Source organism: Salvelinus alpinus, chromosome 1, assembly GCF_045679555.1.
Source record: "Salvelinus alpinus chromosome 1, SLU_Salpinus.1, whole genome shotgun sequence".
In the NCBI taxonomy this organism is placed as follows: domain Eukaryota; kingdom Metazoa; phylum Chordata; class Actinopteri; order Salmoniformes; family Salmonidae; genus Salvelinus; species Salvelinus alpinus.
In genome coordinates, this window is record NC_092086.1 from 70,841,354 (window position 1) to 70,867,572 (window position 26,219).

The 26,219-nt window shown below is 45.6% G+C and overlaps 1 protein-coding gene across 1 annotated transcript; it reads right to left on the reverse strand.

Moving 5' to 3' along the window:
• Positions 1-1,912: 1,912 nt before the first annotated feature.
• On the reverse strand, positions 1,913-25,434 carry LOC139584619 (dapper homolog 3-like). Its single transcript, XM_071416673.1, has 4 exons — positions 25,056-25,434; positions 13,096-13,225; positions 8,280-8,408; positions 1,913-4,423 (listed from the first exon to the last, which is right to left on the reverse strand). Exons 1-4 carry the CDS (start codon positions 25,302-25,304, stop codon positions 2,703-2,705), a joined length of 2,229 nt encoding a protein of 742 aa, XP_071272774.1. The 5' UTR covers positions 25,305-25,434; the 3' UTR covers positions 1,913-2,702.
• Between the last annotated feature and the right edge of the window lie 785 nt (positions 25,435-26,219).

A 26,219-nucleotide genomic window follows, 5' to 3' on the forward strand; every position in this document is an offset into this window, starting at 1 on the left:
CTATCGCTGTTACAACTGGGTGAATGGAATATGAATGATAGTCATCCAATATGCTGTAACAGAAATAAGGACATGCTTATAAAAATTTAAAAAAAGGTCCTCCCTCATCTTAAACGGCACCAACCGCCACTGGTGTGTATGTGTGTGTGTAAGAATGTGTGTGTGTCAGAAGGTTTTGTGGGAGGAGTTTTCAACATTTTAGCTAATGACACTTTCCTGTCTTTCTTTCCCACTATAGGTGTGTGTGTGTGTGTGTGTGTGTGTGTGTGTGTGTGTGTGTGTGTGTGTGTGTGTGTGTGTGTGTGTGTGTGTGTGTGTGTGTGTGTGTGTGTGTGTGTGTGTGTGTGTGTGTGTGTGTGTGTGTGTGCCTATGGCAGCGCATGTTAGTGAGTGTAACGTGTATGCCAGTGCACGTGTGTGTATGCCTGTGTGTGTAGGATGTTGCTCCGCTACATATGGGGCTAATTATCTTGTTAGTTCTCCGAGGGGAGAAATTGATTAAGTGTTTATGTTCGAGTGAATTCCTGTCCAGTGCCTTGCAGCCTGCAGCCGCGTTGGTGACACAGCTGGCGAGACCTGCATGACAACAACAAAAACAAGATACCATCTCTACCCAGAAACCAGTTCCTCCCCTCCTCTCTCTACTGCTCTCCCTCTGCCTTTCCAACTCCATCTACCCCGCTTTCCCTCCTATCTCCCTCTGTCGCTCCCTTTACCCATTCTCTTACCTCCTTTATCCCCTCCACCTCCCCCTTTTCTTTCACTTAACACTTACATCACCCGCTTTTTATTGCTAAATGTGTGTGTTCCCTTAGCTGTGTGTGTTCTTCAACCTACTTCAGTGAAAGGTTATTAGCGTGTTTGGCTCCATTGGTACCACCCAGCACAGAAGATACTGTTTCCTTTCCAAATGGCAACCTATTAAGGAGATTGACCTTAAGCAATACTTTTGACAAGAGTCCATAGGGCTGTGGTCAAATGTAGAACACTATGTAGGGAATAGGATGCCATTTGAGACTCAGGCACTGTAGTTTTTGTTTTATCTCAATAAGATAGAGCAACTGGACTGGCCACAATGTCAGAGGGAAGTGCCACATGGTTTCAATTGTCAAAAGTTAAACGTGTATCATGTATCTTTATTATCATTCATCATGTTATCGGTAGCCATTATGGCAAGCTTGTCTTTCATCCCGGCATAGCTTTATCCCGGTTCTGAAATGGGTGTTCGTCTTGGTTCATTGTAAATATGAATTTGTTCTTAACTGACTTTCCTAGTTAAATAAAAGGTTAAATAAATAAACATTTAAATGATGGATGTCCATCTTAGTTCTCGTTTCTTCCCCTCAAATCGGTCAGCATGGCTCTTCCTCAAAAGTCTTTATTTTATTCCTTGCATCTGGCCTCCTGAGTGGCGCAGTGGTCTAAGGTTCGTTCCTAGGCTGTGTCACAACTGGCTGTGATTGTGAGTCACATAGGGCGGTGCACAATTGGCCCAGCATGGTTAGGGGAGGGTGTCGTTGTAAATAATATTTTTTTCTCAACTGACTTGCCTGGTTACATTTTTTTTAAAATCTGCTCTCCCTCTAGATCAGCATCGCTCTGGATAAGAGTGTCTGCTAAATGGCTACCAACTGGACACTGACGTCAGTTCAACGTCTAGTTTTGGTAGAGTTTTCAACTAACGCGAATTCAACAAAACATTTCACCATGTCACTGGATTTAGGTTCAAAGTAAAAGAAATACAAACTGCCCTTGCGTTGATGACTTTTTGCAATTCCAATCAGTTTTCCACGTTGATTCAACGTCATCACATAGATTTTCTGGGGTTGAAATGACGTGGAAACAACATTGATTCAACCAGTTTTTGCCCAGTTGGTAAAATGTAAATGTAATAAAACACACATTGACCGCGGATGGTCGAGAGACAAGACCGCTGTGGTCCCTAAAGGTTCCATGGTCCCAGCTCATTTTATTTACAGACTACATTCATAAATACAGGAGTGTGTCCGCCACGCCACACAGGTGAACATGTGTAGAGGAGGGCCGCTTTCCAGGCTACATTGCAGACATGTGCCGGATCTCACAACACCTCACCTGGATACTGTAGGTGTGTAACATATCAGTTAACCATATGTTATGATTTAGCAATCTGATGCCTGACTGCGTTATGCAGTTGATGACATGGCATGTATCCATTGGTTGATGCAATGCAATGTCTGCCATGTAGTCAGCCTGGAATGTAACCTAGGCTACAGATACGTTGATGCTGAGACACAGAGGTTACATCACAGGGCTCATATCATGCTCACAGTACTCTCTGTTTTGTGTCCACTTCAGCTACTCAAATGACCACTAGCATCAAATCAAGCCACAAATCATATTATCTCAGACCTCAACTGGCTGGGCTCAGGCAACAGCAGAAAGCTGCACTGATCAGAGATCAGAGTTTAGAGCTCAGGCTCAGCTCTGTGTTCAGGAGAGTTGTTGGCAGATCTGAGGCCTGTGAAGGCTGCACTGAAAGCTAAATAATCTATGTATGCATGTACAGTTAGGCAGTGCACTGAGTTATGTTTGCTGTCTTATATATCCGCTGCTCTCCAAAAATGACAGTGCTACTCCTCAAAGGAAACCATGTATGGCGAGTGTCACTAAAGTGTCTTAATCCCCACTGTTGATTCTCCACATGGGTGCAGGGTAGCGCTCTAAACGGTGGTCATGATTTTGAGGGAGCCCGTGCGGAAGCGCAGGATCTTCTTTTTGAGCGCATGTGAGGCCTTGATCTTGATGAAGGCTTTGGGCTGCAGGGGGACCCCAGCCGGGGCGGAGGGCAACGGGGGGGAGGAGAGCTGAGGGGGCAGCTGCTGGGGCCACACCAGACCCCCGCTCTCGTCTGAATCGCTGGACAGCGAGCTGGAAGCTGGCGTGTCGGCTTCACTCAGACTCGACTCAGACTCACCCTGCCCCGGGTGCGTGTAGCCCACCTCGGGCCGAAACAGGTACGCACGATCCCGGTCCAGGTACTCCAGATTGGGGTGGTGGGGATGATGATTGGGCAGGGGGTTGACATAGGTGTAAGGTGGGGGCCGGGGTTTGCGGATGCGCCTGGAGCCATGGTCGGCTGGGGGCATTGGGGTTGGCTGTGGAGGCTGCTCGGCTTCGTCCTGGCTGAGATCCAGGGTGGAGCGCCAGCGGCGGTAGCCGGCACTGCCCGGCTGGGGCCTCTTCCCCTTGGACTGGCTCCCGCGGCTGCTCCCTGAACCTCCCCCGTCTCTCTCCACCGTGTTGTACTTGCGCTCAGGGACCCCCCTCTGCCCATTGAGGCTGTTCTCTGACTGGGACCTGCAGGCCCGTCTTCCTGGCTTCTTGGAGCCTCCCGGCCGCTCCATCTCTCGCTCCCTGTCCCTCTCTCTCTCCCTGTTCCTTTCTTTCTCTCTCTCCTTCTCCCTTTCCCTCTCCCTCTCTTCGCTGAAGCGACACTTCTTGGCAGCGGCTCTAGACTTGGCCTGCTGCAGCTGCTGTGGGGCCGGCTGCTGTTGGGAGCCTCTCTCTGGATAATAGGTGCCCCGGCTGGGTTTGGGCCCCTTGTGGGAGTGTGCAGAGGCCCTGGCGGTGGTGGCCCGGAAGGGTTGGGCAGGGATATACTGGGCGTTGACCAACTGCTCGTCAGGCGGGGGAGGCAAGCGCGATGGGGGCAGTGCCGGGTAGCCATTGTGGAAGTGCTGGGGTGAGTCGGGCTCGCTGCTGCTAGGGTCCTGGGATGGAGCTTCACCACAGGGGTAGTCCAGGGAGGCAGAGCAGGTGTTGGCCAGGGGGGGCTGCCTGGATTGGGGGTAGTGAGGGTGGGGGTGGGGGTGTTGGTGGTGAGGGTGAGGGGGGTCAGGGAGCAGGGCCATGACTGCATAAGGCTCCTGGTCCAGGCTGCGGCAGGCCCAGGGTGGAGGGGGACGCTCGTAACTGCTGGGGGAAACCGCAGCAGTGGCGTGGTGGGGATTGGAGTGGGGGTGATGGTCAGAGATGGAGTCAGTGGCTGGCGGAGGATCGGGTTCCTTGCGGCAAACGCTGCTTTGGCGGGCCACGGTGATGGCGGTTCGGGCCTCGTGCAGACCCAGGCTGGTGCGGGGCTTGCAGGGCCGGAGGGGCAGAGCACGGCGCTGGATCAAACCTAGGATGTAGGTCTCCACACGCTGGGCCTGACGGTAGTCCTCCTCTGTGGGTTCCCCCTCCACCGTATCTCCTCTCTGCTCCAGCACTCCTCCTGGCCCCTCGCTGGTGTCCCAGGGCCAGGCCTCGTCTTCCCCCTCCCCTTCGCTAGCCCCTTCGGCGATGCCCTCCAGGGAGGGGTAGGGGGCTGAGAACGAGCGGGGGACTGTGGGGCGGGACCCGGATTCTGGCTGTCTGTCCCGATTGGCCACAAAGAATTCCCCTGGAAAACAGAACCAGTAACACGGTTAGAATCAGACACAAACATAATGGACAACCTCAGATTTGGGATAGTGACACAGCAATAGAGAGAACCCCACAGACATAGGCTAAGGGTGTGTCTGAAGCGTGATTTTGTAATCACTAACAAAAACGCACAAATCAATGGTTGTTGGCGGACTATGGAAAGGAACGAGAGCATCTGTAAAATAAATCTGCTTTGTCTGTGGTTTTCACCTGACCCACCTAAACCCTCTAAAATGTTGTTGTAACCCTGCAGGTAAACAAATGTTTCTAACCACAACTGAGACTTAACCCTTATCCCAGATGAATTTGACCAAATGTGTCACTATTTTGCAAAACATGGGTGCTGCCTAATTCACGGGACTAATACAATGACTCTAAGGATGTCATGGGTTGTGCTTGTTTCACCAGCCATCAGTGCTCTGTCTATGTGTATCCAATGTATGCATGTGTATGTTGTTGCTGTATGTGTCTTGCTGGTGACAAATCCAATTTCCCCTCATGGGATTAATAAAATGTATTTAATTAAATTCAATTTACACTCTTCGGGGAAAAAAGGTGCTATCTACAACCTAAAAGGGTTCTTCGAGTGTCCCCATAGTCGTCACCAACCGGTCGATTGCGATCTCCCTAGAACCAAAACGGGTTCTACCTGGAACCAAAAAAGGGTTCTCCAGTGGGGACCGCTGAATAACCTTTTTGGAACCCTTTTTTAAAAACGGGGTAGGTCGTGGGAAGTAGGTAAACAAACCCACTAATGTGAATGAGCAAACATACACCAGGGACCATGGACGTAGCCCTAGCTGTGAGTACAATACACACAGCTGCAAAAACACCGGACACTGCTTATTGTGGCCAACGGTTACAGACAGAACACAGGCTGTGTTCTAAAAGGCACCCCATAGATGCGGTAAAGAGGTCGATGGAACGCAGACCGTGGGGTGTAGAAGAAGGACACCGGATTGGCGCACATTCAACAACTCTGGATACCAGTCAAATCAGTCATGGTTGACTGTAGCAGGTCCACAATGTGGTAACTAAAGTCCGATTTGGATATAATATTTAGCTGTTTTCGCTTCCTAACATTTAGAATAACCTTTTCAGGTTTAGAAGAAGTGACTGCTATGCTAACTCCTGTTCGAATAAGCTGGTAGCATAGCTAGCATACAGAAATTGGTGTTGGTAGTCCAAGTCGTTTTTAACTGCACTGCAGTTGATTGGTGAAATAAACATATAAACAATAGCCTTAATGTTGGTTAATTTTGGTGGGGGGGGGGGACAACGAGGAGATTCAGGATTTTCCCCCCACACGTTTCCATGGCAATTCCATTGTTGTGGTCGTGTTTGATTGACCTCTTTACGGCATGTATTCCCTATTTATACAACGGGTGGGTCTAATCCTGGATGCTGATTGGTTAAAACCGCATTCCAGACGGTGTCTATTTCACAACTACCACTGGCTATGATGGTGAAATGCCGATTTACTGTTCCATTTCACTGCGCAATCTACTGTCCTATGAGCCCATCCAGGCAACTGAATGAGCTCATCCACTGTAAAAAAAAAAAAAAAAAAGCATCTGGACATTATTTCCCCTTTCTTTAAGCCTAACATTTGTTTTTCAACAGCGGAAATGTGCATAAACCTTGCTGACTGCCTCCCTGACCTTTGCAACATTGTTCACATTTTGATTTGCGATCTCCACCTCATCATAGGAAGTGTACGGACAAGACAAACAACAAGTTGGTCTGGTTGTCATAGTAACATACAATAACTTGCTAGGTAGCTCAGCTGCGGGGATAACAAAGTGACGGTATTGTTTCATTGATTAAAATCAGTTCAAATGAAAGTTATGTTTTCTCTTCTTTTTTTAATCTGGTATAGCCATTTAGCTTAGATAGCTAGGGCCTAGGCTAGCTTGGCATAGAACGCATAGAACTAATGAGCAGTCGGCTTGGCTGGCAACGATGCCAATAGAATGACCAACCAGATGGCTTGGCAGCAATGCCAATCGAACCAAAATGACCAGCCGCCTTGGGTAGCATCCCTGAATTGTGTTGGTGACTATGTCTCATGGAAGGAAGAAAATAGTATGAATAAATTCATCAAAATGAAGTTTTTAATGAAAATACATCAATCATTATTTTAATATGTTGGTATACTGTTGTATAAAATGCCCTCAACTTCATCCCAGGCCTAACAACACCCGTGCCAATATATCCTCCAAACCACGTCTTCTAGGGCATTATCACTTAATGAGTGCACTACTTTTCACCAGAGCCTGTAGCAGCGCAGACACAGTGTTCTTTTGAATCATCCTCACACACAGATAGAATAAACAGCTGAGGTCGGCCACCGGGGCTCTACTCAACTCTATGTCAAACTAAAGTATGTCTGTGCCCCAAAAGTAGTGCACTATAAAGGGTATAGCGTGCCATTTTGGGACACAACCTCTGTCTTCCCTAAGCTAGTCTGCCTGTATCCCACTGGGAAGCATTCCTTTAACGTCAGCTAGCCACAGCCAAGGCCAGACCAACTAACCTGCACTTTAACATATCACTGTCTCCTGTATCCTGATTTATGTCTGGCCTTGTGTGTGTGTGTGTCTCTAACATGGTACAGTGGGTCTTTTTCTCTTTCTGTTTTCTCTCTCCGACTGAGTATACACACGGCGGCCACGTCTAAATCCCATGACTATAATCAAGGCCTCTACATAATCCCGACAGGACAGTCCACTGATGCAATTACACATCAAAGCCAGAACAACCAGACTCTCCTTTTCACCCCTCCACCAGCACAACCAGTCCCCTCGTTTATCTATGTCACTGGGCACAAGATGTCCCCTTTTTCACAAGTCCCTTATACAAAACACTGTGTCCCAAATAGTACCCTATTCCCTATTTAATGTACTATATTGGAAATAGGATGCCATGTGGGATGCAGAGATTGATTTTAAATGGACATTACACTCCAAAACCAAAGTTTGTTCAGACCTCAAAAGTAGTCTCATGCCAAGATACAGATATGTCCACATCCCATGCCTGGTTTCTTGACAAAACATCTGGCAAACTTTGATTTTGGAGTGTATTGTCCAGAAAATAAAAGTACAATGCAATACTATACAACTTAAACATTTCTATCTTTAGGAGCACATCTTCTTAATCTAATAGCTAGGAGCCAATTACGGAGGGGAACTCAAGTAGAAGAAAATCCATTAGTATAGGTCCTTCGCTTAATGCATCCCAAACGAAATGGGTTTGTGTTTGTTTTGCCGCGCGTCCAGAACTCGTTATAGTCTGGGCTATTTGGGAGCGCTGATTGAGTCTGATGGCGTCTGGCTCTAATGTGCTTCTGCTGGCCGCTGCTCTGTGGGGGACTTAGTGCCAGCTTGGCATCATTGTTGGCGTCATTGTTGCCATCTTGCACTGTCTATGTGGACTAATATACATTTAGTAACTATGTGGTCTGACCTAACCAAACAGATGGCCAAGAACATAAATGGATATTGCTCTATATCTGGGTAAATGCATCTGCTGAACAACTGTGACGTTATTGAAACTGAATAAAAAACATGAATAAAATCCATTGAATTCTTCGCTTAGGTATGCCTGTAGGCTATATTGATTGTACTGCATTTGCATGGTGTGTTTGTCACAGGAGGTTGGTGCCACCTTAATTGGGGAGGACGGGCTTGTGGTAATGGCTGACGCGGAATAGTATCAACTATATCAAACATGTGTTTGATGCTATTCCATTTGCTCCATTCCAGCCATTTATTATGAGCCGTCCTCCCCTCAGCAGCGTCCACTGGTGTGTGTGTGCGTGTGTAGTCACTTACCGGCTGATTTGGGCCTGTCGTTGGCGTAGACCATGCGGATGGCTCGGGCAGTGCTGGGGGAGAGCTCTCCAAACCCAGAGGAATCAGACAGACCCATAGGAGACAGGCGCTCACTCAGCTCATAGAATCCTGCAAACACATGTATACCATTTATTAACAGATGTTTTTATCTGAAGCGACTTACAGTACAGTGAACGCATACATATTTCGTATGTGGCTGAGGTCCCTGCGGGAAAGTAACCAACACAACCTTAACTTTGCTACCTCCATGCTCTTACCAACTAAGCCACACAGGACCAATAACACTCACGTCTCAGCCAAATGACGATTTGGGAATACTGGCATGCAAGTGCAACAGTCTGTAGTTCCTGTGGATGGTTGTTTCTACAGTTCTTGGGTATGCATACAGTGTATTGTTTACTTTTCTTATGAACCGGAACACTAACTGATTTGAAAAGAAAGAACCTGCCATTTTCACTTGTATCTACCACTTTTGAAACTTTGTCAGCTGTAGGCGGGTGGGTCCCTCTTATATTGGCCTCTCTCTAGATTGAATTGTAATCTTTTTAGTGAGCTTTTCCTTTTTTGTTTATTATTGTCTTTCTCAAGATTAAAATGTGGGTCCCGAAAATAACGACAAAAGAGAGTTGAGCTGGTAGTCAGGTCTTGATCAAAAGAGTAATCCCACTCCAAAGACTTACACAGCATTCATTTTTATGTGACTATAGCTGATGAACATTCAGTTATGAAGACAGGACTGTTAGCAGATATACTGTGGCCTTGTATCCCAATGTTTTTCCATGTTGAAAGTGAACGGCATGTTAGTCATTTATTCATTCCTCAAGGCATTTGATGCCTCTCAATGTTTCCTTTTTGAAACTTTCAAGGCTTCTCAAAGCGTTTTTCAATGTGCCATCCTCAATCTCCAAATCGCCAGCCGGCTGTGCATACTCTGAGGTAATTGACCCAATATTAGCCTTGGATATTATACTCCTGGCATCTTCGGGGAGCTGGAAGTACATTTTCGTTGGATGGCTTACAGCTCTTCAAGACAAGTCATTTTAAACTCTCAGCAAAAATGCTCCCTCGGAAAACTGAATGCATTTATCAACTTAATGTGGGCTTTGGAACTGTTTCCTGCTTTGATTCACAAAGAACACAAGCAACGCAGCCCTAGACAGTCCCTCAATCTCAGTGGAGGCTTCTCAGAGGAGGAAGGGGAGAACCATCGTCCTCAGTGAATTTCATAAAAATAAAAATAGTGAAATATTGAAAAAGTTATCCTTTATAGATTAAACTATACTAAATACACTCACATCACCAAATAATAGATTAAAACACATTGTTTTGCAATGAAGGTCTACAGTAGCCTCAGCAGCATTCTGTAGGGTAGCACCATGGTGTAGCCGGAGGACAGCTAGTTTCCGTCCTCCTCTGGCTCATAGTCCTCACGCCCTTCCATAGACTTACACAGTAATTATGACAACTTCCGGAGGACGTCCTCCAACCTATCAGAGCTCTTGCAGCATGAACTGATTATGGTGTCCACCCAATCCAAGGATAAGAAAATGAATCTAGTACTGAAAGCATAAGCTACAGTTAGCTAGCACTGCAGTGCATACAATGTGGTGAATAGCTGACTCAAAGAGAGAGAAAGACAATAGTTGAACAGTTTTGAACAAATTAATTTCTTCAAAAGAGAAAGAGAGGGAGAGAGATATATTTTGTTGTATGTTTTTTTCACTTTCACAAATGAATTTCTTCCTAAATGAAGGAGAACCAAGAGAGAGATAAAGATTTTGTCCATTTGTTTTTCAATTTTGGTTTCTCCTACTTAGCTAGCAAATGCAGCTAGCTAGTTTAGCCTACTCAAACACCCGTCTCAAACAGAGAGGGATGCTAGCTAGCTGGCTATGGCTAGCCAACACTGGAACTCTTCCAAGTCAAGGTAAGCTTTTGGTTTTATTAATTTATTGCCACCCGGGGCTCACCCATGTAACTGCTAACACTGCTTACTGACTGTACTGCATGATGGTAGCGGGTTTACTACGAGTAGCTATGTTGACTATGACTTTAGCTAATAATGGTGATAATGATGTAGGCTGTGTAGCAGTTAGCAGTTATGATATGAGGTTTGGCTTGGAAAGGTTTTTTCACCTGGTTACAGACAGCTGAGCCAGGGAAAAGGGAAAAGATGAGAGGAGGAGAGCGCATAAATGCGAGAAGGATTATAGCTACAATGATCAAAGTGATCATGATGTTTGTATGTGGCCACTGTGATAGTGAATTGTGTTTGCGTTTGATCATGGGTGTATTCATACCGCCGATTCTGTTGAAAAACGTTCTTAAACGGAAGCAAACTGAACGAAACGGGGATAAACATACCTGAATTTGTCCAATAGAAACTCTAGTTTGCAACTTTTGACTAATTATCACACCCTAGATCAGCTAGATGCAGGCAAGAGTGTGCAAGGCGGTATTGAATGTGTCACTCACTGTCTGTCACCTTGAATACTCAAATTTCTCGCTACCTGTGCACCTAAGTTGCAAAATGTCATTCATAGTCTAGGTTGTAGTAACCGCAGGATGGGTAAATGGAACATTTGAGTTTCATGTCGTAGCTAAAACCAATCAATGTTACATTGAGCTGGGTGAATGGAATATGAATGACAGTCAACCAATATGCTGTAATAGAAATAAGGCCATGGGCAGAAAAATTGTTAACGTCCTCCCGACCGCCACTGCTCCAAAAGGACTATTGTGAAATATACAGTACTATACAGTAAGAGTGAGGTGAGATAGGGGTGAGATAGCTATATGGAGCAGTAATAGGCCCACTGTGGAGTAATTTAAGTTACCATTCTAAAATGGAGCAGACGTGTCTGCCTGCTTTTGTGGCTGCCAGGGTACCAAACCACCTCATATAATGATGTCAGCCTCTGAGCCAAGGACAGAAACTAGATGGGCCTTGGTAATCTCTCTTTCTGCCTCAGCATCAGATGGTGACGTACTCAGATGGAACTAGAGCATGGAGGCATGGAACTAGAGCAGGCTCATGGTTAGGCCTATCCCCGCTATGTGTGAATAGTACCTTGATTACAATGACTTCATAAAATACAATTTTCTTAACTACCATGCATATGTGACAGACTGGGTTGGAAGCTGGGTGTCCTGCTCACTACAAGACTGTGTTAGCCCACTGAGCTAAAGCCTAGGCATTAGCTTATCAAATCAAAGTTTATTTGTCACGTCCCCCGAATACAACAGGTGTAGTGAAATGCTTACTTACAGGCTCTAACCAATAGTGCAAAAAAGGTATTAGGTGAACAATAGGTAGGTAAAGAAATAAAACAACAGTAAAAAGACAGGCTATATACAGTAGCGAGGCTACATACAGACACCGGTTAGTCAGGCTGATTGAGGTAGTATGTACATGTAGATATGGTTAAAGTGACTATGCATATATGATGACCAGAGAGTAGCAGTAGCGTAAAGAGGGGTTGGCGGGTGGTGGGACACAATGTAGATAGCCCGGTTAGCCAATGTGCGGAGCACTGGGTGGTCGGGCCAATTGAGGTAGTATGTACATGAATGTATAGTTAAAGTGACTGTGCATATATGATAAACAGAGAGTAGCAGCAGCGTAAAGAGGGGTGGGGGGGGGGGGGGGGGCACAATGCAGATAGTCCGGGTAGCCATTTGATGACCTGTTCAGGAGTCTTATGGCTTGGGGGTAAAAACTGTGGAGAAGCCTTTTTGTCCTAGACTTGGCACTCCAGTATCGCATGCCATGCGGTAGTAGAGAGAACAGTCTATGACTGGGGTGGCTGGGGTCTTTGACAATTTTTAGGTCCTTCCTCTGACACCGCCTGGTGTAGAGTTCCTGGATGGCAGGCAGCTTAGCCCCAGTGATGTACTGGGCCGTACGCACTACCCTCTGTAGTGCCTTGCAGTCGGAGGCCGAGCAATTGCCATACCAGGCAGTGATGCAACCAGTCAGGATGCTCTCGATGTTGCAGCTGTAGAACCTTTTGATGATCTCAGGACCCATGCAAAATCTTTTTCGTTTCCTGAGGGGGAATAGGCTTTGTCGTGCCCTCTTCACGACTGTCTTGGTGTGTTTGGACCATTCTAGTTTGTTGGTGATGTGGACACCAAGTGCCTTTCAAAGCACTTCATGGCAACGGACGTGAGTGCCCTGTCAGCCCTGTATTGACACTTTGCCTGTTTGATGGTTCGTCGCAGGGCATAGCAGGATTTCTTGTAAGCTCTGCCCTTTAGCTCAGTGTGAATGTTGCCTGTAATCCATGGCTTCTGGTTGGGGTACGTACGTACAGTCACTGTGGGGACAACGTTCTCGATGCACTTATTTATAAAGCCAGTGACTGATGTGGTGTACTGCTCATTGCCATCGGAAGAATCCCGGAACATGTTCCAGGCTGTGATAGTAAAACAGTCCTGTAGTTTAGCTTATAGGAGCTAAGACAAGTCTTCTGGTCTTGGGTAAGGATACTCATCACGCAACCACCCCCGTTACACATAGTAGATCACATAATTTACACTTTCTGTCATACTACCGACAATGGCTATGTTTTGTTTAGCAGAAAGATGATAGATTGAACAAATGGCTTACCGAAAAGTTAGCATAATTCTGGTAACTTTACCATCACAGGTTTTCCAGAAATCCCAGTTGGTGGATTCCCAGATTTCCTGCTTATTCCCTGTTGATTCCAGGAATCTTGAAACCGTGATATCTGGAAAACCTGGGAATTTTGCAACCATACTCAAGGGTCCAATTTGTGTAGTGTTATGTTACCTGAGCGGGGCCGATTGTCCACCACGTCAGTCGGGGGCTCCACTGCGTTATCCGCTGTATTAACCCTCAGCTCTCCAACCTGCTGCTCCAGAGATGCCATCAGACCCCACGGACTACACTGTAGACTGCTCTGGAACACAAAGAGAGAAATAAAATCAGGGTTAGAGACTGTATTTGGATGTTCTACACACAGTCTCATCTCCCAGGGTCAGAAACAAAGCCAGAGACAATGCCAGATCGCAAACAACCTTCACATTTGCAGACTGCTATTACAACACGCGGCAGCTAGCCTAGCGGTTAGAGTGTTGGGCCAGTAACCGAAAGGTCGCTGGTTTAAATACCCGAGCCAACAAGGTGAAAAGATCTGTTGATGGGCCCTTGAGCAAGGCACCTAACCATAATTTGCTCCAGGGGCGCTGTACTACTACGGCTGACCCTGTAAAACAACATGTCACTGCACCTATGTGACAATATATGTTTTAATGAACTAAACAGTGGAAGAGTAACACGTCATCCCCCCCCCACAGGCAGATATACACTGAGATACAAGGATATACACACACGGTTGCGCATGCACACACACACACACAAAGCCTCTGCCAAATCTCTCAAACAAATGGTTGGTGAAGGATGGGAACAGCATCGGCTTTGGAGGAGGTTAAAACTGTCAAAACAACAGGCCTCAGCCTTCGCCCCATGAGCGGCACAGCAGTACCAAATATATTACAGACAGAAGGAGAGAGAGAGAGAGAACCAGAGAGAGAAGAGGGAGAGGGGGTAGAGGGAGAGAGGGGGGCAGAAAATACAAGACAACCACACGCAAATCTCTTAGTGAAGCATTATAGGAGGCAGACCTTGAGCATCTCTTACTCAATCAATAAATAAATTGCATAATCAATCAACCAATCGAGCGTCCATTTACCGAAATGCCCATGGCAGGGAAGCGAGAGAGAGAAAGAGAGAAAAAGAGAGAGGGGGGTAGATAGAGGGCAAATGAGGGACACAACTCAACCCTATATGTGTACAGAGTCAGCTGATTTCTCCAACCTTACATGCTTACCATGATCTGAGACAAAATCTAAAACCGTCCATATACACATTGAACAGTAAAGAGCTGAATTTCTAGCACTTAACTTGTTCTAATCAGTTAATATATAGCTTTTCAACCATTAGGATTGTTCTGAAAGACAGCTTATACACATCTTGTTGGTTCAGGTGAGGGATAAAAATACAAATTCAGCATTGGGAGATGACTTACTTTTTCTATGAATGTCCTAGAGAAGGTAGTGGGAGCAAGGTTTTAATCACTGCTGAATCACACACACACACACACACACACACACACACACACACACACACACACACACACACACACACACACACACACACACACACACACACACACACACACACACACACACACACACACACACACACACACACACACACACACACACACACACACACTGCTGGCTCATAACATCGACATGGTTCCACCAGCTGAGAAAGCAGAAGAGCCTGCTGGGTAAAATGGCAGAGATAATGTGCCATATTTTATACAGAGGAGAAAGAGAGGGGGAATCTGGGAATTATGCTGATGTCAGGTGTATGTGGGCATACAAGCTGACACTGACAGCACACACCTGCACATATTGTACATGTCAAATGCAAACCCACACTTGCACACATTTTACAACCCAACACACACGACACACACACAGCTGTTAGACTCGCGGGGGAGCCAAACATCTGATGAAGCGGGAAAGGTTTCCACAGTGCAGCTGAGAACGAACTGGGCATCCCTGTTTGAATCAGGTATTTCTCACCTAGTAAAAAGTACCATATAAAAGCAGGGGAGCTGTGGGGTGAAAACACAGACATGCTGATCCATCCAGCAAAACATGGCGAACTTACTGGAAAGAAGGGCAAGAGGAAAGGGTAGAGGCTGAAATGGAGGAGGAGAGGAAGAGTTGGGGAGAGAGAGAGATGTAAATAGAGAGAAGGAGAAACAGATAAGAGAGAAAGATCTTCCTGTCTTACTCAACCATCCTTGTTTTATGTTTGCTTTGACAATGTAAGTGCTCTAACTTTCTTTATCAATAAGGTTTTTTGAATTCAATTGAAAGAGAGAGAGAGAGAGGGAGAGAGAGAGAGAGATCAAGACAGCATGAAATAGAGAGATGCATCTTTTCATCACAAATTCGTTTTTTTCTGTTAAATCCATGTGTCAATCACTCTGACAAAATGTCAGCTCCAAAACTGTCACCCCCTTCCTATAGCCCTTCCTATAGCCCTATTGGCCTCTCCCTTCCCCCTTCCTCTCTCCCCTCCAGTGTTCCACAGTGGAGCGACTCATCGGACAAGGAGCAGGCCCCGCCACTCCAGTCAGGGGCAGGGGTGGTCCAACCACCTCAGGGAAGAGGGGGGGAACAAGGGATGTAAACATACCACCCTGGGATGTAAGTCTCTCACTACCCCCTCCCCCATTTCTCTCTCTAGTAAGACTGAGTCAGGTTTTGTGCTCAGAGGAACTCTAACTGCTGAGGTGGAGGAGGAGGAGAAGGAGGGAAAATAAGTGGGAGGGTAAAGATGTTAGAGAGGGTGATTGATCAACACAAAAGTTAGAGAGGGTGATAAATGAACACTAACTAATTTGAGGGTTATCAGGGTAGTAATGACGCCGGAGCAGAAGGCAGATGTTTTACGTGCCCCCAACCGATTGTGTTTTTTTGTTTATCTACGTTGTTTGTAACTTATTTTTGTACTATTTTTGTACATAATGTTGCCGCTACCGTCTCTTATGACCAAAAATAACTTCTGGACATGAGGACTGCGATTACTCACCACGGACTAGCAGAATCCTTTGTCTTCTTTCACAACTCTGACGAGCCCGAGGCGGAGGACATACTGCTCCCTCGGGAACAGGCCCCGACCCCAGTGATCTGCGTGAAGAGGAGGCGGAGAAAGAGCTGCCTTCTGAGGAGTCGGAGGCGATCGAATAAACCCCCACACCCCTCAATTCTGCTCGCAAACATGTAATCTTTGGACAATAAAATGGATGAGTTATTGGGAAGATTAAACTACCAACGGGACATTAAAAACTGTAACATCTTATGCTTCACAGAGTCGTGGCTGAACGACGACAATATCAACATACAGCTGGCTGGTTATACGATGTACCGGCAGGATAGAACAGCGGCCTCTGGTAAGACAAGGGGAGGCGGTATTTTTGTAAACAACAGGTGGTGCACGATATCTAAGGAAGTTTCGAGCCATTGCTCGCCTGAGGTAGAGTTTCTCATGATAAGCTGCAGACCACATTACCTACGGAGAGAGTTCTCATCTATATTCTTAGTAGCTGTTTACATACCACCACAGTCAGAGGCTGGCACCAAGAAAGCATTGAAAGAGCTGCATTCCGCCATAAGCAAAAAATAAAACGCTCACCCAGAGGCGGTGCTCCGAGTAGCCGGGGACTTTAATGCAGGGAAACTTAAATCAGTTTTACCAAATTTCTATCAACATGTTAAATGTGCAACCAGAGGGAAAATATCTCTGGACCCCCTATACTCAACACACAGAGATGCATACAAAGCTCTCACTTGCCCTCCATTTGGCAAATCTGACCATAATTACATCCTCCTGATTCCTGCTTACAAGCAAAAATTAAAGCAGGAAGCACCAGTGACTAGATCAATAAAAAAGTGGTCAGATGAAGCAGATGCTAAGCTACAGGACTGTTTTGCTAGCACAGACTGGAATACGTTCCGCGATTCCTCCAATAGCATTGAGGAGTACACCACATCTGTCATTGACTTCATCAATAAGTGCATCAATGACGTCGTCCCCACAGTGACCATACGTACATACCCCAACCAGAAACCATGGATTAGAGGCAGCATCCGCACTGCGCTAAAGGCTAGAGCTGCCACTTTCAAGGAGAGGGTCTCTAGCCCGGAAGCTGATAAGAAATCCCGCTATGCCCTCCGACGAACCATCAAACAGGCAAAGCTTCAATACAGGACTAAGATCGAGTCGTACTACACCGGCTCTGACGCTCGTCGGATGTGGCAGGGCCTGTCAACCATTACAGACTACAAAGGGAACTCTTTGTCTGTAGCCACGAAGTGCTTTGAAAGGCTGGTCATGGCTCACATCAACACCATCATCCCAGAAACCCTAGACCCACTCCAATTTGCATACCGCCCCAACAGATCGACAGATGATGAAGTCTCTATTGCACTCCACACTGCCCTTTCCCACCTAGATAGAAGGAACAACTCTCCCTCAACGTGATCAAGACAAAGGAGATGATTGTGGACTACAGGAAAAAGAGGACGGAGCACACCCCCATTCTCATCGACGGGGCTGCAGTAGAGCAGGTTAAGAGCTTCCTTGGTATCCAAGTTCCTTGGTATCCACATCATGTGAAGTTCCTTGGTATCCACATCACCAACAAACTAACATGGTCCAAGCACACCATGAAAGTCGTGAAGTGGGCACGACAAAACCTATTCCCCCTCAGGAGACTGAAAAGATTTGGTATGGGTCCTGAGCTCCTCAAAAGGTTCTAGAGCTGCACCATCGAGAGCATCCTGACTGGTTGCATCACTGCCTGGTATGGCAACTGCTCAGCCTCCGACCGCAAAGCACTACAGAGGGTAGTGCATACGGCCCAATAGATCGCTGGGGCCAAGCTTCCTGCCATCCAGGAGCTCTATACCAGGCAGTGTCAGAGGAAGGCCCTGAAAATTGTCAGACTCCAGCCACCCTAGTCATAGACTGTTCTCTCTGCTACCACACAGCAAGCGGTACCGGAGCGCCAGGTCTAGGTCCAAGAGGCTTCTAAACAGCTTCTACCCCCAAGCCATAAGACTCCTGAACATCTAGTCAAATGGCTACCCAGACTATTCACATTGCCCCCCTCCCCTCTCCACACCACTGCAACTCTCTGTTGTCATCTATGCATAGTCACTTTAATTAACTCTACCTACATGTACATACTACCTCAACTAACCGGTGCCCCCGCACATTGACTATGTACCGGCACCCCCCCTGTATATATTGTATTTTTTACTGCTCCTTTTTAATTACTTAATTAATTTAAACTGCATTGTCGGTTAGGGGCTCGTAAGTAAGCATTTCACTGTTGTATTTGGCACATTTTGATTTGATTTAGTACTACGACAGATAGTTCTGGGCTGGAACAAAAGCCTGCTAGAGCTTGGGAACACTTCCCTATTCTCCATGTGAACTAAATGGATTGGATTGGAAGTGGAGTTGACTGGTGCACTTGGAGTGTTAATCCGAGGATATACGTTGGACCAGAGCCTTTGTAGTTTGACCTGTATAGGGTTTATAGAAGTTTGATCTTAGGGATTACACACAGAGGCTGTGAGGTGTATGTGTGTGTATAAAGGAAGCAAGTGCCTATTGAACCGACGCGGTCTCACATGAGTCGCTCCTAAACCCACACACAGGTCCTTATCCAGCGCATGCATGACATTAACCCAGGTAATTCTCGCACGCACCGCACACACACAAGGTGGCGGTATTCTAGCGGTTAAGAGCATTTGTTTAATAACCGAAAAGTTGCTGGTTCAAATCCCTTAGCCGACTGTGCGTAAAAAAATCTGTCAATGTGCTCTTGAGCAAAGCACTTAACCCTAATTGGGCCTGTAAGTAGCTTTGGGCCCGGTTTCCCAAAATAATCTTAAAGCTAAGTTCAACGTTAGAACCTTTGTTTCCCAAAACCATCATTATTAACGCTGAAAAGGCTCGTAATCTAAAACATATTAATAAACAGCAATTGCCTTGAGTTACAGTAAAGCGTCTTTCTCTCCCCCTCCCCTACCTCCCACACATTTAATCTCCCTAGTCTAAATGATTCAAGCCATCTTTAAAAAGTGATTAAACCATTCTTCCTGCAAGTTCTGGGAGTCTAGCCTAACTCCCAGTACCTCTCCTGAGGGCCTCGAACCTTCCCATAGTCCTCTAGTCCCCCATCATATGATGCGTTTGGCATCATCATGATGATGTGGCAAGTGACACATTGCTTCTTGAATGTAAAATATCTTTAAAACTTGACTGCTGACAACCAAAACATTTTGGGACTGTATCAACAGTGTGTGGACTAATGAAAACAAATACCAAAATATAGTTTTGGAGTGGGTTTATCCTTTAATAAAGTATTATATTGCTGGGTTACTATGGGCCCTGGTCAAACGGGGTGGACTATATAGGGAATATGGTACCATTGGGGACGTGCACACAGAGTTTCCAGAGTGGTGCAGCTGAATGAAGTCACATTGTGCTTAACTGTATAGACTTTTTTGCTTTGTGAGTTGTTCAATAGTGTGCACACACCCGCACTCACACACTCTCGCTCAATCACACGCACGTGCATACAAACCACACTGGAGTGCACAAAACCGTCCAGTTCAAACAGAAGCCCTCACACTGTGCAGTGTGCTGTGGTGTGGTGCGGTGTGGAGAAGTGTAGTGTGTGTGAGTACGCGGGAGGCCACGCTGCCTTTGTGCAGGGCCCTCTGACAGGTCAAATCACAGTGGTGTGTTTGTGTTTGCTGATGACAGGGGCCCCCAGAGGGCCTGCTGGAAGCACCCAAAGTAAAATCAACTCTAACTGTGCATCCCAAATGGCACCATATTCCCTATAGGCCCTGGTCAAAAGTAGTGCACTATAAAGGGAATAGGATGCCATTTGGGACAGAGCCTTAAGCTTGTTAGGTAAACCCAATGATGTAACACCCCTAGCGTTGTCACAGCAACAAAGTGAGGTGCCTTCTCTATAAGTGGGATAGAGAGGGAGAGAAAAAGAGAAAAAGAAAATGAGAGGAAAAGGACAGGAGAGAAAAAAGGAGACATACGTTTCCCATGCCAATAAAGCCTCTTAAATTGAAATTGAATTGAGAGAGAAAGAAGGAGAGAAAGAGAGAGTTCGGAGGAGCGACTGAGTGAGAGAGATTGAAGGCAAGTCACACAGCAATCCCCTTAGAGCAACACTAAATCAATCTCCACAAGCATCTCCATCTTCCTTAATCAATTATTCTGCCCTTTCCTATCCCCTTTTCTCCCTTTCACACTCCCAAAATAAACACTCACCCTAACAGACAGACACCAGCACTACAATACATTACAACTTCCTATCCCGTTCTACCCAGCTACAATACACCCACAAGCATGCTCCATTCGAGTCCACACACACTCCTCATCCCGGCTTCCGCTTATGTCTCTCTTCAGGCAGGATTCCTGTGCAATTAAACCTTTTGTTCCCATCAATTATTAACAGCCTGCATCGCGGTTCACCGCTAACAACCGCTAACAGCTTCTCTCAGCACTGAGTACGGCTAATTATGCCCCTGCTGGATCCTCCAACTCCCAGCAGGGGAGGGAAGGCAGCCTGCTGCTCAGCGAAGCCTAGCAGGGAGCCCTGAAGCTGGGTACTGAGGTTGGTAGTCGGCCTCCGTGGAGCTAGGGGGTGGTGATGGTGGAGGAGATCCATAATTGTGTTGCACGTATTTTCACCTCAAGCCAACACGGGGGTTCTTTTCAGGAGGTTGGAGATGGTGGGGGGTTCGAGGTCAAGGTTGTCATTAGCCATAGATCTGGGATCAGATTACTCCCTTATACAAACCATTAGGGAATGGAAAAAGATCTGACCCTACGTCAGTGGTTTGGAGCTTCTACCCACTGCCCTCATCCCTGGAACTGTGTGTAGAGGGAGTAGGGTGAAGTTGTCCCTAGACACTAATGGTTATCTTTAGGATTGGGGAGGGGAATCTGATCCTAGATGTGTACCTAGGGGAAACTTCACCCCAGAGTGTGTCTAGAGACCCCACAACAAGAGAGAAGTGACAACAACCCCTCTTCTCTCTCTCTCTCTCTCTCACTCTCTCTCTCTCTCTCTCTCTCTCTCTCTCTCTCTCTCTCTCTACTGCTTTGATTCTGTACACACACTCGCCTGACACTCCACAATGTTTACCCAACACAGCTAGGCATGAAACACACACAAAACACACACAGGCTACGCAAACACACACACCCACCCACACACACACATTAAACATTAGAGTAGAGTGTGAGTGTCACAATATGAGAAGCTCCGGTGACACATGGCCACACAGCTGCAAGAGGCTCCATGGGGGGGCTTACAGTACAGCCTGCTAATGGAAGGACAAACACATGCACATTCACACACACGCGTGCGCCCACACACACGCACACACACAAACATATTATTTGAATAACATTCCCACACATACATTGATATCACATAGCAGCACTGATTAGATATCACAAATACAATACAGACAATCTGTCCTCCAATCCCCCCTCCATATACACACACACACACACACACATTCATCCGTTTTCTCTTTTAAGCACACACACAAACACACACTTTTCCTCTGAAATGGGGACCGTATGTGATTTCCCAGCTGTTGTCTGTTGTCAGATGGCTGTCAGCACCACTGCCTCAGGAATAGACCTGGAGGGTCTGCTCACGCACAAATACACACGCACACGCACACACAAACTCATATGCACGTGGCACGCACACACACACCTCCAACCTTAACCACATGGCAGCACCTTCCTCACACACACTCAACTTTCTCCTGTGACACACACAGACACACGCCCACACACACAGTCACACAAACAAACACACACACACACACAAACACACAGCAGTCCCTTACACCTGGCCTGGTTATTGCCTTATCTTTATCCAACTACAGAAGGAGAATCAAGCACTGTTTGGTTATGAATCAGGCAGATGTGAGGTCTGGTCTTAGAGCAGGCTATCTGCAATGGGTCAGCTTGGATGTGTCCCAAATAACACCCTATGCCTTACATTCTACTTTTGACCAGAGCCCCATATGTTCTGGTCATAATTAGTGCACTATATAGCAAATAAGGTGCCATTTGGGATGCACAGCCCTTTGTGTGGGGAGGAGGTCAGATGGCAAAATCCTTATTCCCTATTGATTGACCTATACGTAATTTAATAAATCCCTCCTCCATTGGAGATCTGCTCCCAATGATGAATTTGTAACATGTAGGAAAGCATTTGGAGAAATAGTGATTGTGGGCCAGGAATAACTTGTGCTGCGCAGATTAAGCATTGGACAAAAATGACTTAAAATTGAGAATCTCCAGTGAACATGCTTTTTAGGATTAGGCTTAATCTGGGCTCCGAAACGGCATGGCCCTATATCTTTCTTTTATGTAGAAATAGTCATATAAAATCATCAGATAGTCATACTGGATAGTCCACATAATGAACATTTTGAAGGATTTATTGTTTAAAACCCACAAAGACAATCATTCAAAAATATTTCAAGCATTAGCGCCTAACCAAATTGCCCACAAGGTGATCATTGAGCGAGTTCGTGTTGCATGACTCGCTGGGTGGACGAATGGAATGGTCTAAAACGCGCAAACCTCGACCACCCGGGGCACCGAGCGATGCAAAACGAACAACACAAGAGCAACGGCCCAACAATAGGCCTATCAATATTCCAATATTCGTGGCTATTTTTCACACTGTGGCCTGAAGCGACTGAGAGAGACAGAGATTTAAAGTGACCTCTATATAGGGGTTGTGTGCAAGTCATGCGTGTCGTTTTTCAGTCTATATTAGATGGAAAGCTACAAGGCAAGGAAACCATTTCAGATTACATTCACATACAATTTCTCGCTTGATGCTGGAGGCAATTTTTAAGATGCTATTTATAGGCAGCGAGATAGTTCATTGCCGGGGCAAGTAAATTGTTTTTAACATAAAATGTATGGTTCTTATTTTAGTAGCCCGTAGCAAATTTTCTAAGCCATGTCCAGGTTATCCCCATATCACCAATTTAATCCATGGAGAAAATGATCCATGATGCAAAATTGCAACATGTTGTCCTGTCTTGTTTGTTTACCAATGCTATTGTAATCCATGCTTTATGGAGACCACCCAAGACCACGATGAGGCGATAGCAACACTTGCATCAAGTACAGCACTTGTAGCCTGACAACTCACAGCAAATTCTTCCGCTGCTCCGTCATTTGCTACATACTTTATTTAGTCTGAGACTGCAATCCATTGAAGTCGTTTGTGATGTATTGATGTGCAGTTCATGAACGATTTGTTCATTTGACCTGCATGATCGGAAAATAGATCATGCTGCAGGCAGCAGAGAGAAGAAAAAGACTGACAGTTGATCGCATGGTGCAAGAATTAATGCAATTATTTGAATATTGAATGTTATTATAGACACAGCTTTGTGGAACCAAAACATACACAGCCTCTGCTCAACAAACTGGAACTCGAGAACGAACCATTTGGGTGGCTGAAGTCCACGGACAATATTGTGCTTATCACCCTCATGGCAGACAAGCAATGCACTCCGCCAAGAGCCGTTCACAATCTAGTCCGGTTGTGGCCACAACCAGACCTCATTTCAAATGTCTAAAAAAAGTATATTTGTTGTATGACTAGTAATCAAATGTAAATAGTTTAAAGCCCACGTTTACAAGTCTCAGTCACAAATGACAGCTCCAATAAGCCCCCTATGGTGAAGGACATGTGAACGAGAGGCTTGTAGACTTTTTCAGTTTTCGAGTTTTCAGTTCATCGTTGGCCGGTAGGGGGTCCTGTGGGGGTCCCAGTAATGCTCTGGGCATTACTGACTCAAATGAACGAAATGAGTCGAAAGATTTATTATTTTGTCTGAACGAGTCGAAAATATCAGAGTCAGTAAAAAGAGCTGATCTTCCCAACACTATTGTGGTGACAAGGGGCAAGAGGTGCTTGTACAAAGTCATCAGCGATTGGATCGTCTCTAACCAATCAGAGTATCAAAGCTAATTACGAATTTTCTAACGGTCAATGCTATCCGGAATCTTTGGGAAGTCCCTACCCTAAACCCTAACCTTAACCATTTTACATTTCAACTTCAATGGGGTAGGGATGTCCCAAGGATCCTTGATAGCAAGGATCATTTTCAAACTGCCACTTTACCTACATGTGTTCTGGCTCTGGCCCAACCCATCAGTTTCTGGACCAATCAGATGGCCCCGAATGTGTTCTCATTCGGTGAAGGGTAGGGAAGGTAGTCAGATCAAGACTTATTGCTGAGAAGAAACTAATATCCATGGGCATGGCAGTGTTTTTCCAGAGCAAGGAGTCTGGGTAGCCAGGCAACATTGCTTGGTCAATGAACAACTGCCTGTGCAATGACTGCACAAATATCTTAACTTCTAAAAATATTTTAACATATGTTTTAGGCATACCTAATTAAGCCTAGGTAATTCATTGAATTCGGCCAATGTCTCTTAAAAAAAAGCAGCCAGGAGATAACCTGCAATAGGCCTAAATAAATAATAATCAGATAAATAAATAAGAATTGTAAAACACAATAAAAGATATGGAGATATTATAGTTCATCATAGGATTATTACCGAGTAGGCTAGATAAATAATTGACAGGTGTCCCAACCAATGGTGGACAGTAAGATTATCCCGAAACTATAAACAACCTTCAGGGTCGATGCTACAGTATGATGGTGGGCACGGTCCGACCTTTTCAAAACAAGACTTGATATAGAATATATAGCCAGGTGAACATATTTTTCGAAACAGCGTCAATAGACAATGGAATGAAAAAACACAAGCACTGAATACACCAAGTTTGCCTTAAATGGTCACGCGCGCTCTGAGCACACTCTATGGGGGTGTCGGGTCTACATTTGTGATGGTACCGTTATTCAGCACAGATACACCCTAGGTTATGACCCAATTTCATTCCAAGAGCACGAAAAGCATAACCATGCAGTAATACCAAATTGATTTTAAAAAAATGTCCAACTAGAAGCTATGAATTAGATCGATACGAAAATGTTTTCTTATCGATTTAATATGCAATTTTAAGTACAATACGAAAGTCTTACCGGCTGGCGCCTATAACTCAAGTCCTCCAGCGCACAGTTGGCTGTGTCGGGAGAAGGTCGGGTCGGCTGGAGGTTGCCCCATGCCGGGCGTCCTGGGACAGAGTCCCCGATGGAGAGGGCGCTGAGCACTAGGCATTCCTGGCTCTGTTTCAGCAGCTCCAACTCACATATACCGGCCAAACTCGCCTCAATGCGCTCCTTATTCCGTCTGCGCTCCGCTGTCATTGGGAAAGAAAACGCTCGGTACATCGTTCTCCTTGCTCTTTGACTCTTCTTCGATCGTTTCTCAGCGGTTCCTTCCTATTTAGTATCCAAGTACGGCTAAATGTTCTGCATATATTCTTTAATTTCAAAGTTACTTCAGTCTTTGATATTCATGTTTAAAGCGAAGTAGCGACAGCAAGGGTTAGGTTACAGCTGCGCAACATTGTAGCCAGAACCGAACCCATTCCTCCTGCTGGCTCAATGCTGTTGCTGAATTCCAATTCCGCAGCTGTCAATTTGACATTAGCATGCCCGGCCTTTTCCGATGGTCCATTGGTTGCCCAGAACATCAAAATAGTTAATATTCAAAAGGTATTCTACTCTTTAAGATGTCATTGGACACTGAGCTCTCCTTAGTATTTCATTGCTTGCAACATCATATTCCCTCTGCCAATTTTAATGCGTAAAAGTTGACACCAAGGGAGAGAAACACGTTGATCAAGTTGTACCAGGCCAGCCTTCAATGAGAATCCATGCACATTCTCTGGCTACCTCGCCTAAACCCATTGCAGTCACTAGCTATGTTTCCATCCAATTGGTGACAGATTTTCATGCGATTTTCATATTCTAAAATCCGCATAAAAACAATATGCTCATTTTCCTACCAGAATGGCCCACTGGGCACACCATGTAATTTCAACGTGGATATTTTGATCATATTGGGTTGAGATGTTGATCAATGAGACTTCAACCTTTATTCACCCATACAAAAAGACAGCCAGAAGTTAGTTGAAGTCTCAATGTGTTATCACTATGCTTTCAACCATTTAAAAGCACAACAACATTCATGGAATACTTTGTATCAGATAGGCCTATTGTGTATTTATACAACAACTTACAATATCTGTGCTTCATCTATTAACACAACCGAATGCATTTGTGATTACATTAAAAGTACAT

Excerpts from the sequence above, each read along its gene's own strand:
- LOC139584619 (XM_071416673.1), bottom strand. The coding sequence starts at position 25,304 with ATGTACCGAGCGTTTTCTTTCCCAATGACAGCGGAGCGCAGACGGAAT. Across the intron at positions 13,226-25,055 it reads TGAGTTATAGGCGCCAGCCG|AGCAGTCTACAGTGTAGTCC; the intron begins GTAAGACTTTCG and ends TTTGTGTTCCAG. Across the intron at positions 4,424-8,279 it reads CGACAGGCCCAAATCAGCCG|GGGAATTCTTTGTGGCCAAT; the intron begins GTAAGTGACTAC and ends TCTGTTTTCCAG.